Below are 14,431 nucleotides of genomic sequence, written 5' to 3'. Positions count from 1 at the left end.
GAGAGAGAGAGAGAGAGAGAAATAGCAGGTGTTGGGATGCAATGAATAAAGATCGGGTGAGACTCCCCTCCTCCCTTAGTCAGCCTCTCTCTTTCCTCCTCCTCCGCCATGCATGTGATGACGGCCAGACTGACTGGATCACCGGAGCGATGGATTTTAGTCACTTTCACCAGCAACAAAACGGAAACAGCAGCAGCACTGACGTAAACCATCCGCCACGGAACCGGAGCAGCGGGGCGCACAGAACAAACGGGACGCGGACCTGGGCCGATATCTTTTTCCAGTATTTCCACTGAAAACCACAGGATGGAAATAGATTATCAGAATGGAGTAAGGATGTCGACGGAATATTATATCGCCTTCAGACTTTAAATTTCAACCCATTTCTGGGAAACTGTGCCAGCAGCATCGCAAATTGAGATGCGTTTAGACAGAAGAGTTCTGTTCGAACTTGCTGCAGGGTGCCGCATTGCCTGACTGCTTAATGTAGGATAGTGACATGTTTTCGTGGCAATTGTAGACATAATAGTATATAGGGGTGGGGATGGATGGTATAGCGGCTGTTTGGTGAGGTTGGGCTACCAAGACAACCGACAGGCTGGATGCAATTGGAAGCTGATCCTGTGATAGCATGTTGCTTGGAGAGTCAGTTTAAAAAAATCAACAAAGGTTGTTGTTAGATTTGCTAGGGAGAACAAAATGATCAGAGTGCCGACGGACGAGTGGAAAGTTCAAGTCAAATGTTACATACAGGTGGAATGGCGCTACCCAGAAAGTGAATAGAGCTTGAGTTGCACCGAGCATCACAGGCCCCCGAATACCGGTTGTCATTAGAAATCTTCAAAGGAACTCTAAAGATCTAGAGCAGGCTACTCTGCGTGACGCAGTCATAGTTGACGGCTTCCTTTTCGGTAGCCTTTTTATCGTTACCATTTTACCTCCCATTTGTGCTCTTTTGGTTGTAGCAGTTGTTACAGGAACGATGACTCACTTGCAGGCTGGCTTGTCCCCAGAAACCCTGGAGAAAGCCAAGGTGGAGCTGAAAGAGAATCCAGACACTCTCCACCAGGACATACAGGAAGTAAGGGACATGATCATCACTCGTCCAGATATTGGCTTTCTCAGGACAGATGATCCTTTTATCCTACGGTTTCTCAGAGCACGGAAGTTTAACCATTTCGAGGCGTTTCGGTTGTTGGCTCAGTACTTTGAATACCGGCAGCAGAACTTGGATATGTTTAAAAACCTCAAACCGACGGACCCAGGCATCAAGCAGGCTCTCAAAGACGGGTTTCCAGGAGTGTTATTGAACTTGGACAGATTCGGTAGAAAAATACTTGTTCTGTTCGCGGCGAATTGGGACCAGAGCAGGTAGGTTTGTTTGGCTCAGACTGCGGGATAGATTTTCTAAACATTGAATAGAACACAACGAAACACGGTCAACTTTTAAGTTAACTTATGTGAACTTCTGTCCCCAAACGTTTCCATCATAATCCCTGGCATAACAGAGACTTGCCTTAAACTAAATACCCAACTTATTTTCAGTTTTGAACATGTCTGTATGTCATTCTCTGGTCTTCTTTACGGACTGGAGTTAGTGATTGTCTTGGATGGATTTACACAATAAAATCATTACACCCTAATGTTCAAGATACATCTCTGTCTCTGTCTCTCTTTTAAAGTCCTACTGTTCCTGGGTTTCGTGTTGCTTTTTTGAGCCCTCCTCCTCCTCTATAGATCTCCATCTCATCCTTCCACAAATCTGTATGTTCTCCTCACGTCATCTCCTCCTCCGGCAGGTACACGTTTGTGGACATCCTGAGAGCCATCCTGCTGTCCCTGGAATCCATGATAGAGGACCCAGAGCTGCAGGTCAACGGCTTCGTCCTGATCATTGACTGGAGCAACTTTACCTTCAAACAGGCCTCCAAGCTCACCCCCAGTATGCTGAGGTTGGCCATAGAAGGACTACAGGTAAGTCAGGGATTCTATTTTGCATTTGAGGTGCTCCAGAAGTTTCTAAATGGTCTGTCAGATAAAGTAAGGCTACTGAATGTCAGTGGTCCTGTTGCACTACACCCCAGAACACTGTCATGCTAGAACACTTCCACCATAGAACACTGTCCCTTTAGAACACTGTCCCCTTAGAACACTGTCCCCCTCAACATTGTCTCTGTAGAACACGGTCACCCTTGAGCACAGGCCCCTTGCGTTCACGTTTCAATTTACGAGGTGAGAGAACGCATCACATCAGAAACGTCCAGAAACAGCTACCAGCGTTCTGTTTGACGTGCAGTGTCTGCAGCTCCATACGTGGATGACACTGCAGCCCTGTTGACCTCTAGGTGTGCTCCAATGTGAGGCCAGTATGAGGTCATAGCACACTCTCCAGACACAGATTAGAGTGTGAATAATGGATGAGAGCTATTAGTCACACACATTCTGGGGCTCTCGAAGCCATGGGGTAAGAAGATGTAAACAAACACTAGCAAAAATATTTTGCTGATGATTAAATCAAGGACAGAATCAACAGATTGATGTTGTATTGTGTGCGACGGTAGTGTGTGTCTGTAAGAGTGCTTGAATGTGTGTGTGTGTGCATGAGTGATTCTGCGTCTGTGAGTGGGCATTTGTGTGTGTCTGCATATGTGCGTGTGTATGTGAATGCCTGTGTGTGTGGGCTTGACAGCATCTCTTCTCAGTCGGTTTATCATTTCCTTGTTGTTGTGGCTGGTGGGCGTCTCACTCACAACTACCATGATACACTTGAGCTGGGATGTCTTGCCATTTCACACCCTGGCTAACAACAGCTCTGAGCTCCCAGCCTGCACAGATCCCAGCAGATTACACAGGACTCAGAGACTTACAGGGGAAAATGGAGATTCACTCCAAAATATATTCACTAATTCTCTGAACCACCTCTGCGAGGCCAGGAGGGATTTTGTTTCCTCACAGGTTTATGTGTGTTTAAACGGTGCCACAGGCTTATAGGTTGCAACTACCAAACAGACTTGTAGTCGTTGATAGTAAATTCATAGGGCACAAATTCACCACATCAGTTTACTGCGTATCTAGTAGGTACTGATTGATGATAGAGATGAACCAGGACTGTTGTGTGTGTGTATTCCTGGCAAATCAATACAAGGAAACAAAAGCTTGGTGCTAGCAGATGATGCTTTCCTTGGTCTCTTCTCACACAATGCTTTGTTAGAGAATAGATCTTTCTGCCCCTTCTTCATCTCACCCGTCAATTCTTTCTTTCCCCCCTGCTCCCGTTCTCTCTCTCTCTCTCTCTCTCTCTCTCTCTCTCTCTCTCTCTCTCTCTCTCTCTCTCTCTCTCTCTCCTCTCTCTCTCTCTCTCTCTCTCTCTCGCTTGCTTCTCATCTTTTTCTCTCTTTCCTCATCCCTCTTTCCACTTGCCATTTCCCTCTCTCCTCCCCATCTCTCTTTTCTCCACACACCATGTTCCTCTCCTCCCCCATGTCTTGATCTCTTTCCCCATCTCTCTCTCCTCCCCCATCTCTGTCTCTCTCCTCCCCCATCTCTCTCTCTCCTCCCCCTATCCCCCCTTTGTCTGACTTGTCTTTTGTCCCTCTTTAGTCTAAAGAAATACAGAATGTTTGGCAGCCAATCACAACTCGACCAGCCCCCACCCCCACCCACCCACCACTGCCCCCGCCCCTTCCATCCCACCCCACGCTGAGTTTCCGTGGCAACCTGTCCGACCACCGTGCTATGCTCCTCTCTCTCCAGATGGGCTGCTCTCGAAGGGAGAAACGCACGTCTGCCTCTCTCTCTCTCTCTCTCTCTCTCTCTCTCTCTCTCTCTCTCTCTCTCTCTTCTCTCTCTCTCTCTCTCTCTCTCTCTCTCTCTCTCTCTCTCTCTCTTGCTCTCGCTGTCTGTCTGTCTCTCTCTCTCTCTCTCTCTCTCTCTCTCTCTCTCTCTCTCTCTCTCCTCTCTCTCTCTCTCTCTCTCTCTCTCTCTCTCTCTATCTCTCTATCTCTCTGAGAGCCTGGCTAGAGGAGGACTGAGTGTGTTGGCTTAACACAGGCCAGGGGAGGGAGAGAGATCTGCTGGGGCAAAATTTAGAGGAAGACTCCCTTTAGAGGAAGATGATATTTGGGCGCTCTATGTATTTGGGTGCTCTAAGTATTTTTGTTTGCAATGTTTTCATTCAAGTTGATATTTATTTTTTAATCTTTTGGTTTCTGACTACAGAGTCATATTTCCTTACATAACTCATTCAAATTCATATCTTCTGAGTGGATGGCTTGAAACCCATTATCACTGGGCTCAATCAATCATGGGTAATAATCATTTGAGATGGTGACACATTATTCAAACGCTCCTGTGCAACCAGATTCACTGTGACCAAGTCCTCATCAGTGTTAATGGTGAGTCTGTCACAAGGGTAATTGGGGACGTGAGAGAGGAGGATTGTGCTGGAGCCAGCTATCTTTAGACCTTATATTTTGAGCACACTATAAAGTATTAATGCTGCACTCACAAGTTTTGGGGGGTATGTGTCTGTAGGTGTGTAGTTGGGAAGATGCTAGCTAGCTGTCCATTCACGAGATACATCGAGGCGTGAGTAGAGTCTCAGCACATGCTGAAATGAGTAATACTCTTCTGGGGGAGGTGTTAATGGGTGAGGTGTGTCAGGGTGAGGTGTTTCTGAGTGAGGTGTTTCTGAGTGAGGTGTTTCTGAGTGAAGTGTTTCAGGGGGAGGGGTGATTCAGGGTGAGGTGATTCAGGGTAAGGTTATTCTGGGTGAGGTGATTTAGGGGGAGTTGATTCACGGTGAAGTGATTCAGGATAAGGTGATTTAGGGTGAGGTGATTCAGGGTCAGGTGATTCAGGGTGAGGTGAGTCAGGGCCCCATAGAAGCCTGTAGAAGAAGTAGTTTGTAAGAGGGTTTTAGAGCCTTTCATGTAAGTCACAAGGGCAGGCTGATTGACTGCGTGAATAACTCAAAACCTGAAGAACTGACTTGATTGGCCTATAACTTTGATTGGCTTGTAAGAAAAGTTTAGCCAATCCGGTTGAACTGGTCTGAGAGCGAGGTCTGGCAGTTGTCATCCCTCATTTTCTTTAGCCCTATTGCTATCACCATGGTTTCTATAGTATGTACTATACAGTAGAAAAATATTGCACTTATGATAATATTGTATTTATTGCTACAGAACAGGGTCTGCTTATGTGTGTGTGATGGTATGGGACTAAGGTTCTGTGTGTCTGATGGTATGGGACTAAGATTCTGTGTTGTTTCTGCCGCTGGCTAGTTCCTGTTGTGTATCTTTGTGTACGTGTTTTGTACTTCCTGTATTAGCGGACTCTATCACAGTGGGGGATGATAATAAAGCACATTCTTCACTGCAGGCTATGGGTTCTTTCTTTTAAAGGGTCTCTACTAAATTGATGTTTTTCTCTTTTTATCTCCCTTTTTTCTACCACGGGATGAGTTCACTCATGCTTTGCCAATGACTAGTGACAGGAGCAGGACAGGGTTTACAAACTCGGCAGAGTCAGGACTACAAGCAAAAAAAAGGCCTCTAAATAGAGGGAAGAGAAAAGAGAGAGACGCTTGAGAAAGAGAAAATGTGAGTTTTAGAGAGAGGGATGAGATAGAGGGTGGAGCGGGAGAAAGAGAGAGAGAGCAAGAGACAGATATAGAGAGAGGAAAGGAGAGCAAGCAAGGGAAGGAGAGAGAGATTCAAACAAGACTCTTGTCAGCATCTGTAACATCAGTTTACAGTGGTAGTAAAAAGTTCAACAACAGCTTTACATACCTTGATGTACACTACCCAGATGCCTCAAAATCACTACGTCCTTGATCTTTATATTCATGAATGAATGAATGTGCCAGATTCAATCCAAACCCTACACCTCACGTTTATTTGACATCTAAACTAGCCCCTCCTTGTGTGCTTGTTCATACTCAGTACAGTTCAAACGTCATATCTTATCAGAGGGTAAAAATAATATTGGGGGGGGGTTGTCAACTTACACACAAGTGGTGTCATCAGCATTTATCAGTGTCCTTGTGAGGAGACACACAGTAAAGTACACAGACACACACAGACATACACCCAGTGACACACACATAGACACACAGTGACACATGGACACACAGTGACACACAAACACGACACACATATACTCCCAGTGACATGTAGCAAACTGTGGCTGTTAATCTCCCAGTGCTGGGGCTCTGCCAGTCTGTGTGTTAGTGTGTTCACTGAGGGGAGTAGACAGGAAAGGGCTTTATTGGGTTTCGCGGCCCTATCCGTCTCTGGTCCACAGTGCTTCACAGACAGAAGAACAGACACACAAATCTGCCCGGTGACTGTGGTGCCCACCATGGACTCTCCTTGAACCTGGGCCTATTTGGTTCTGTGATTGGTGTTTTTTCCCCCCCAGTAATGTCTTGATGGGCTTTATTTGCTCATCTATTACAATGGAACTGGAAAGACTGAAACAAACTGAATGTTAGGAGAGGAATGGGGTCGTCTTGGTTTTAGCAACCAAGTAGCTAGTTGGTTAAACAAACTTGTTCCAGGCAAGTTTGTCGCATCAATGGTGAACTAGGTTTCCATTCGACTGTCTCAGGTTTGATCCACACAGCCTCACCACAACACAGCATTCAAACACACCTCAGGATCTGAGATCTCAAACACATAAACTGAAGGTTCAATTGAACAGGCGTAGAACCTTGCAGACGGGAATCCACCGCTAACTGGGAGGAGTTTCTTTTGCTGCCTCGACCTACAGATGATAAAGAGAGGACTGCTGGCATTTGCTCTGCTCTCTGGTTATGTAGAGGAGTTGATTGCCATATACAGAGAGGGAGCTGTGCCCTGCTGGGTGGAGAGGTGGAGCGTAGCACGTTAATGAAGAAATCACCACGGGAGGCCTTCTGCTTTGGGAACGGAAGTCTAAACCTCTTCTACCAAAAATCTGTCATGTCTGTGATCTTAAATACATCACCTGATGAATACAGATAACAAACTGAAGCGATGTGTGTGGAGTGATTTGAAACGCTGCAAGGAACCCAAAGCAGTATTAAATGCGTTTATTAACTAATAACAACAAACGATGAGGAATCCTTGTTGAAGTCTAAAACCTTTTTGATGTCAGGAAAAGGATATTGAATAACTTAACACTGGAGCACTTTGTCATTATCTGTTGTTATAAATGAGTTTCTAGCTAGAAGTGGTATCCTGCGGGGCCCTAAAATTGGTTTTATTGTTCACACAGAAAGACATCCTTGTTTATTGACTACTGCTGTTAAAATGAAGTCAGTGTTGGAGGATTATTAGTCTTTCATGTTTCCTCTTGCATTTGAAAGCCTGTTCTCTGTCAATAGTGTAAGTGTGTACAATACCCATTGCCATGATGCATTGTGAGATTGGGGTGTTGCAGAAGGTATCTTGTCCTATCCTAAATCAGATTAATGTTTTACATAAAGGTTTTTTTGGCTCATCATCATCAGACAGAGCTGTTATGTCACACTATAATCCCAGCATCTGTTGCACTCCGGTCAAAGTATGATTTAGGCATTTGAGGTTAAAATAGAACTATCCACTGCATAGTAATGCCCCTGCTCTGCTCTGCTTTTACACTGTATTGTAATTTACTCTACCTGGTGAAGCACAAATAATGGTTGTTTAGTTTAATTACACACTGTAACTATGTTACTATCATGTGCCCAGTGTATTGTGGAAACACAGATGAATGGTGGATGGTGATGCATGTGTTTTTATTGTTGTTTATTTCTTCATCTCTCCAGGACAGCTTCCCAGCCAGGTTCGGAGGCATCCATTTTGTGAACCAGCCGTGGTACATCCATGCCCTGTACACGGTCATACGACCCTTCCTCAAGGACAAGACGAGAAAACGGGTGAGACGGTTGTAGCGTGTACAGTTGGCGTTCGGGAGAAATGTTTGGATGTTGTTAAAGTGGGTGAGACGTTTGGAGGGTGTTCCTTTATGGTTCATTCAGAGTGAGGGGTGTAAGGCTGTCATTTAGGGTTAGGTTTTCCTTGACTGTTTGAAACATTTTGAGGAACAAAGACATAATCTAAAAATAATTGGGACAAGTCACCCACACCCCTAGTGACAAATACTCTCATGGGAATAGATAACCTTTAACCTTTGTGTACCTATCACATCATTGCCAACGATGCATTTGAACAACCCTCTACAGTCACATTCCTGCCCTCTCATCGACACTTCCTGTGTTGTCACTTCCTCCCAGATCTTCATGCACGGAAACAACCTGAACAGCCTCCACCAGCTCATCCACCCTGAGATCCTGCCCTCGGAGTTGGGGGGCATGCTGCCCCCCTATGACATGGGCACGTGGGCGCGCACGCTACTGGAGCATGCCTACGACGAGGACACGGACTACTGCCCCGAGTCCTACACCCTGTCGGCCCAGGACCTGGAGAGAGACCTGGAGAAGGACCTCTCCCCCAAGACCATGAAGAGGTAGGATAGCCAGGCTTGAAGCTGGGCTGGTTTGGATGTTCATGTGCTCAAACTAGGCCGCCGAACGAAAGCCCGGATTATGAGCTGGGTGTGTGTCTCTGTCTGCAGGGAAATCATACTAGTGAGCTTCACTGAACCGCCTCCATAACAGTTGCTGTAAATGTATGTGACACCGATTTTTTTCGGATCCGACAAATTAGGCATGTAGAAATGATTGTGCGTGTGTGTTTCAAGAGTCCATTGTCTCAGTGTCTTTCTTCGGGGAAGGCTGTCTGGACTTACTGGGTCATGAAATGAGCATTCAGCAACATGGCTGATGACATGCTTTTGCTCAATGAGTGAGTGTGTCTGTGGTCTGTGTGGGAACGCCCATGTGTGCACCCTGATCAGCAGCCACTGAGTGCAGTTTGAGAACGCTCTACTTTATAGAGCGTGAGGAACTGTGATGGAGTGATATCAGTGGCCGTGGGCGCCAGACCTGCTGTATGAGCGAGAGTCTGAGAGAGACCTGCTCGAACGTAATGCTACTACATCATATCATCCTGGTTGTAGAACATACTGCTACTGCATCATAATTATCCTGGTTCTAGAACATACTGCTACTGCATCATAATTATCCTGCTTCTAGAACATACTGCTACTGCATCATATCGTCCTGGTTGTTTAGTTGACATACAGAGACCAGACATGCTAGAGTGTCCTTCCAGTGATTCACCAGCAGCTCTGGTATGATGTGAGGAGACACACAGCTGTCTGAGCTATCGTCTCCGGCCTCCACTGAGATCAGTACCCTGCAGACACCCTGCAGGCACAAAGGTCAGGAAGACCATACTGGCTCATATGGTACATTAGCTCATTAAAACACAGCGCACACACACGTCACTGGAGACTACTTGCAGTGTGTGTGTGTGTGTGTGTGTGTGTGTGTGTGTGTGTGTGTGTGGGTGTGTGTGTCTGTGTGTAGGTGTACTCCTGCATGTGTGTCAGTGTAATAATCGATGCCTTCAAGTAAAGGTACCAGCTGTCTAAAACTCAAATGTTAATCTCCGACTGTCATCAATCTGAGCTGCAAAATCACAGAGGTTTGTAACCCTCCTGAGTGGACTTGCTGTACTACCTCAACATTATTAGCTTTGGCCTCAATCTCCTGCAAAGGTGAAACTGTGTGTGTGTGTGTGTACATGTGTGTATGTGTGTGTGTATATTCCCCCTTTATGGGTTGTAGTTGTGCTGCTGTTATGGCCGTTATGACGGTGCTGTGTCTCTGTCACGGCAGAGACTGGTGAGCATGCTGCCCTAGATCTCTGCCCGTCTGATAAACGCTAGCCTGGCTCGAGCTCCCCAAAGCAGCTTAGACTTCTATTACAGGAATCCATCACATATAGGTTAAAGACACACTGTCCCAGAGTCACATTTTCTGATAAAAACAACCTTTCGGGTCTGAGTGCATCAAGCAATGTGCGTTCTCATTGTGTGAGGGGATTGGTTTTTATAATGGTTTGGTTTGTCTGTGTGTCTCTCCTTTCCTCTGGCTATCATTTTGTTTCTCTTTCTCTCTTTCTGTTTCACTCAATGATTTTATTTCCTTCCCCCCCTCACATTCTCTTTCCCCTTCACCCTCTCTCTGTTTGTTAGGGTATGTTTCACTGTGTTCAGTCTGTTTATGCGTAAATGTGTGTGCGGGCCTGTGCGCCTGTGTGTGTGAGAATATTGGACATGACCCAAGGTCTCTACAAAATTTCATGCTAAGGGATTTTTGAGCTGCATTTATACAACCAATCTTCACTGACCTTGATCTGAGCACCGTGTTCTACTGCACAACTCCTCTTCCTTCTTTCTCCTCACCCTCCATTACATCTTTTTCCTCATTGTCTTCCTCTTCTTCCACATTCCCCCCTTCCTCTGCTTCTCCCTTCTCCTCATCTTCCTCCTCATCCTCCTCTTCCAGTTTACAGCTCGTACGCACAGTATCAGGGCTTCTGGTGTACCAGAGCTGGTTCTGTGACAACATTTACCCAACATGATTCTCAGTTTTGGTGACCCTTACAGTTGTGGGTTTGAATCTTGTTTATGGTCCTACCAGAATGAATGTTTGACGATTGAGAATTACTTTTAGACAGCCTCAGATGTTCCACCATGACAGTAGACCTTGTTTGAGAAGGGTCAGCTGGTGTTGGTTCCCTGGCCAGTGCCCATCTCTAACAGCAGCCATGTTTGTTTCATGTTCTCCAGGTCTCAGTCGGTGGTAGAACCAGGAGTTCTAAAAAGAACAGACAAGGTGAAGAGTGAAGAGGAAAACATGCAGCCTCTGCTGTCTCTGGACTGAAGGGCTCCCAAACACACATAAACACACACACACACATACATATATGAACACACACATACCCACTTACAGTAGATGCATACCTACATAAATGCATACCCACATATATGCACACACACACACACCCCTGCGCACACACTGAAAATATTTGCCCTCAGACTGTGATTAGAGGGCACTGTGGGGGCAAGCACTAGCAGACACCTCAAAGACAAACTCATGGAGGGAGAGAGGCGGGAAACCTGGATGAGATCTGGAGAGAGCGGCCATCTTGACAACACTGCATTTTCCAGATCAGACGAGATTAAAGAACAGCAACAGTACAGTCTGAGGTCATCCGTTATGTAATTATGATTGTCAAGTGCCAATTCTGAACTGTACAGTTACTACTCTTTTATTGTGAAGTCTCCAAAAGAGGACAAGTTGGTGGAGGGTCTCCTCTAATGGGAGTTGTGGATGTTCTGCTACTCGTGACGTGTGTCTGTGCAGGGAGAGACAGAGTAGCACACAACAGGGAGGTACAGGAGGTACCTAGAGGACATCCTACTTCATTGGGACTGGGAACCGTTTGGTCGAGGGGGGGACTGGGATAATGGGGGTGGGGGCATGCGATGGGATGGGATGGGAGCGTCGACACGCTATTTAAGAATGTTTCAATCTTGCAAGCGCAGCTCAGGATTAGTTTAATGACAAGCTTCGTCTTCAAACAGGAAGGATAGAAACTGGGAGGCAGGACGGGGGTGGAGATGGTGTTGCTAACTGGATTCAGAGCAGGTGTTCAGGGTTCTCCCAACTAAAGCAAACTCCCCTTTACTTAAAAAAAAAAAAACATAAAAAAACAAGCTAGATGAGTTTGATGTGCTTTTGCAAAGCCATTTGGGTGGTTCTGTGTTCATAGTTAGGTCTCTCACTCTGTTCTTTCAAACAGTAGAAACGTGTTGCGGGTGAATATTTGATATATACAACACTGTAATATGTGCCACTCACAGCTTATTCAATCTGAGAACATTTACATTGGTAAAACAACCAAACAAACTTCCTATCCACAAGCTTCTATTTAACCCATGCAGTTGGTAATCGTTTAATAATCTTATATATGAATTCAGTTCTGAAAGTGTTATGAGGGGATTTCGTCTTTGTGTCGTGGTTCTCTAAAAAACGTGTAATTGTGTAAGGTGTGTTTTGATTTGCGGATACCACAGGAACCGAGGATGGTTCTGTATGTCCTCTCAGATGTTTTTTCTGTCAGCACGCATCTTCACACTCAAGGGTGTTACTTGAAAATTGATGAGATACAGTTACAGTATTTAAGGATAGAAACATTATTTTTCAACATATCCTGTTTCATGCTGGTGGTGAATTGAACATAAAGACTGGTGTGGGGGGAATCAGATGGACAACTACAGCAGACACCTAGACTGTAATCCAGGTGATTCAGATTGAGACAGAGACTGGAGATGTGCTTCAGTCAAATTTAGTGGTGACTCAGTGTAGGAACAAAATACTACCGGAACTAGTCTGTCTGTATTCCTTTTTGACTATACTCCTGTCTGCCTGTCTGCCTGCTTTTCTGTCTGTCTGTCTGTCTGTCTGTCTGTCTGTCTGTCTGTCTGTCTGTCTGTCTGTCTGTCTGTCTGTCTGTCTGTCTGTCTGTCTGTGTCTGTCTGTCGTTGGTAGGATCTGCTGCTAGGGACTTCATAAAGTAACGCTGTGACTTAGTAGCAGAGGGTACTTTATTTACCCCAAGGGGAGACTATGGTGTTTCAACAGACAAGAAGAGGAAATAAGAAAAGGCTTGTCTAGACTAAAGGAAGTGGCAATGGATCTGTCCACATCCATCACATGGTGTTGTGTTCATGTGTAATCCTAGTCAAGATCTATAGATACAGTAGTCTGTGGTCTGACCGTGTTTAATCTGAAGTATTCTGATTGTCCAGCTGGGATCAGCGTTCTGTGAAGGACATGTATCAGTCACTGACGTGGTTTTCAGGAGCTGATTCAGCTTCAGCAGTTGACTCAGCAGGGATGCTATTCTGCTGTTTCATTCACCTCAATCCATGTTCTGTTATCATCCATCATTAAATCAAACAAAGAAGCGTAATTTTATGTTTTATAGTTAGAAATGGCGCTCTAATCCATCACCAACTCGATCCGATGATTTGGGATTCAACCCTGGTAACAGCATTCTGTTTAATCTGCTTTTATGAATCAGTATTTGGAATGTTTTTCATGCCTCCAGTCTTCTCATATCAACCAAAGCCACCTAAACTGATCAAAGACAAAAACTGTCTTTGCTTGACTGTATTTATACAAAAATGTTTTTTTTCGGGTGTTATAATTGATGTGTTAATTTATTTATTATGTTGAAGTGGATGCATCACCTTGCTTTTTATTTAAGCTTTTTGATTGTGTGTTTTTCACTTTGATTGTATATAACATGTAGAAACAAAGAGCTAGTCTGATTACACACCATTCAGAACATAAAGTGTTGAAAGGTGTTATACTGTACATGTTTAAATGTCCTTAAAAGACAACTTGACGAAATAAACAACATACCTGAATCAAACATGAGCAAGCAACACACAATAAATATTGACACACTATAATTTGCCATGAACTCACTGTTTATCCTCAATAAACTGTGTTAGAAATGTTGTAAAGACAAAAACGACCAATACCACTGCTATCCTTTGTACATCTGAATCTAATTCTGTTGGTTAGGGTTGTTAATTACAACATAATTACACAGTATCAGAATCAGAATCAGAATCAGAATGGGATTTATTTGCCATGAAAGTTTGCACAGACAAGGAATTTGCTTTGGCAGGAAGGTGCATACAGTAAACATATAGGAATCTTAAATTTAAATATGTGGTCTAACTATACTAAGGATACCAAGGATACATAAACTAGCAATACTAAGTGGAACTAGCAATACTAAGTGGAATACAATATAAAATACAAATATTACAGGAATTGAGTGTAGTGCAAAATGTAAATAGTTTTTAAAGACATTCAGTCAGTGTGAGCTTTGGCCTTGTTTAAGGAGGCCAACAGCGGAAGGGAAATTAACTTCATGTAGACTGTGACTAACAGGTGGTGCCTGTGCCTGTAATCATCTGATATAATGTGTAAGCTGTGAGGGAGCTGGGTTTAGGAGCAGGATAGGTTCTGACCCAGAGAAGGTCTGCTAAATGACCTCAGAGAACCTCCAGACTGGGATTTTAGAGCCACAGCATGTGTATGTGTGTGTAGAGAGAAAGAGAAATATATATCTATATATATATATATATATATATATATATATATAGAGAGAGAGAGAGAGAGAGAGAGAGAGAGATGTTCAACATGAGGTATGGTAGAATGATTTTGCTACCTCAGCAGCCGACTCTCTTTGTCACTGCTGCATGTAGAGAAAATGACAAATGTCCACAGTGAGTGACTGTGCACACAGACACACACACACTCTCCATCTCAATCTCTGCTTTTTTCTTTCTCTGACACACATATAGACACCCACACACACACACTGGCAACCCTCTTCTGTCAACACACCCAGCATCAAACCACCAGCCTCACTGCATTATTCAGTGAAAAATACTTCCTCACCTTCCACATGAT

At 44.5% G+C, this 14,431-nt stretch overlaps 1 protein-coding gene across 1 annotated transcript; it reads left to right on the top strand.

Annotated features, from left to right (window-relative positions):
* The first annotated feature begins 982 nt into the window (after positions 1 to 982).
* On the top strand, positions 983 to 11,854 carry clvs2 (clavesin 2). The gene is made up of 5 exons (XM_047036309.1): positions 983 to 1,371; positions 1,800 to 1,974; positions 7,790 to 7,900; positions 8,258 to 8,490; positions 10,723 to 11,854. Exons 1-5 carry the CDS (start codon positions 983 to 985, stop codon positions 10,814 to 10,816), a joined length of 1,002 nt encoding a protein of 333 aa, XP_046892265.1. The 3' UTR covers positions 10,817 to 11,854.
* Positions 11,855 to 14,431: the final 2,577 nt, after the last annotated feature.

This window comes from Hypomesus transpacificus, chromosome 15 (assembly GCF_021917145.1).
Source record: "Hypomesus transpacificus isolate Combined female chromosome 15, fHypTra1, whole genome shotgun sequence".
Classification (NCBI taxonomy): domain Eukaryota; kingdom Metazoa; phylum Chordata; class Actinopteri; order Osmeriformes; family Osmeridae; genus Hypomesus; species Hypomesus transpacificus.
The sequence above is the reverse complement of the archived record's forward strand: the minus strand, read 5'-3'. Positions and strand labels throughout refer to the sequence as shown.

Bases quoted from the DNA above. Each gene is read 5' to 3' on its own strand.
- clvs2 (XM_047036309.1), top strand. From the start codon at position 983: ATGACTCACTTGCAGGCTGGCTTGTCCCCAGAAACCCTGGAGAAAGCC. The intron at 1,975-7,789 runs GTAAGTCAGGGA...TCATCTCTCCAG, and splicing joins TGGCCATAGAAGGACTACAG to GACAGCTTCCCAGCCAGGTT. The intron at 8,491-10,722 runs GTAGGATAGCCA...CATGTTCTCCAG, and splicing joins TCCCCCAAGACCATGAAGAG to GTCTCAGTCGGTGGTAGAAC.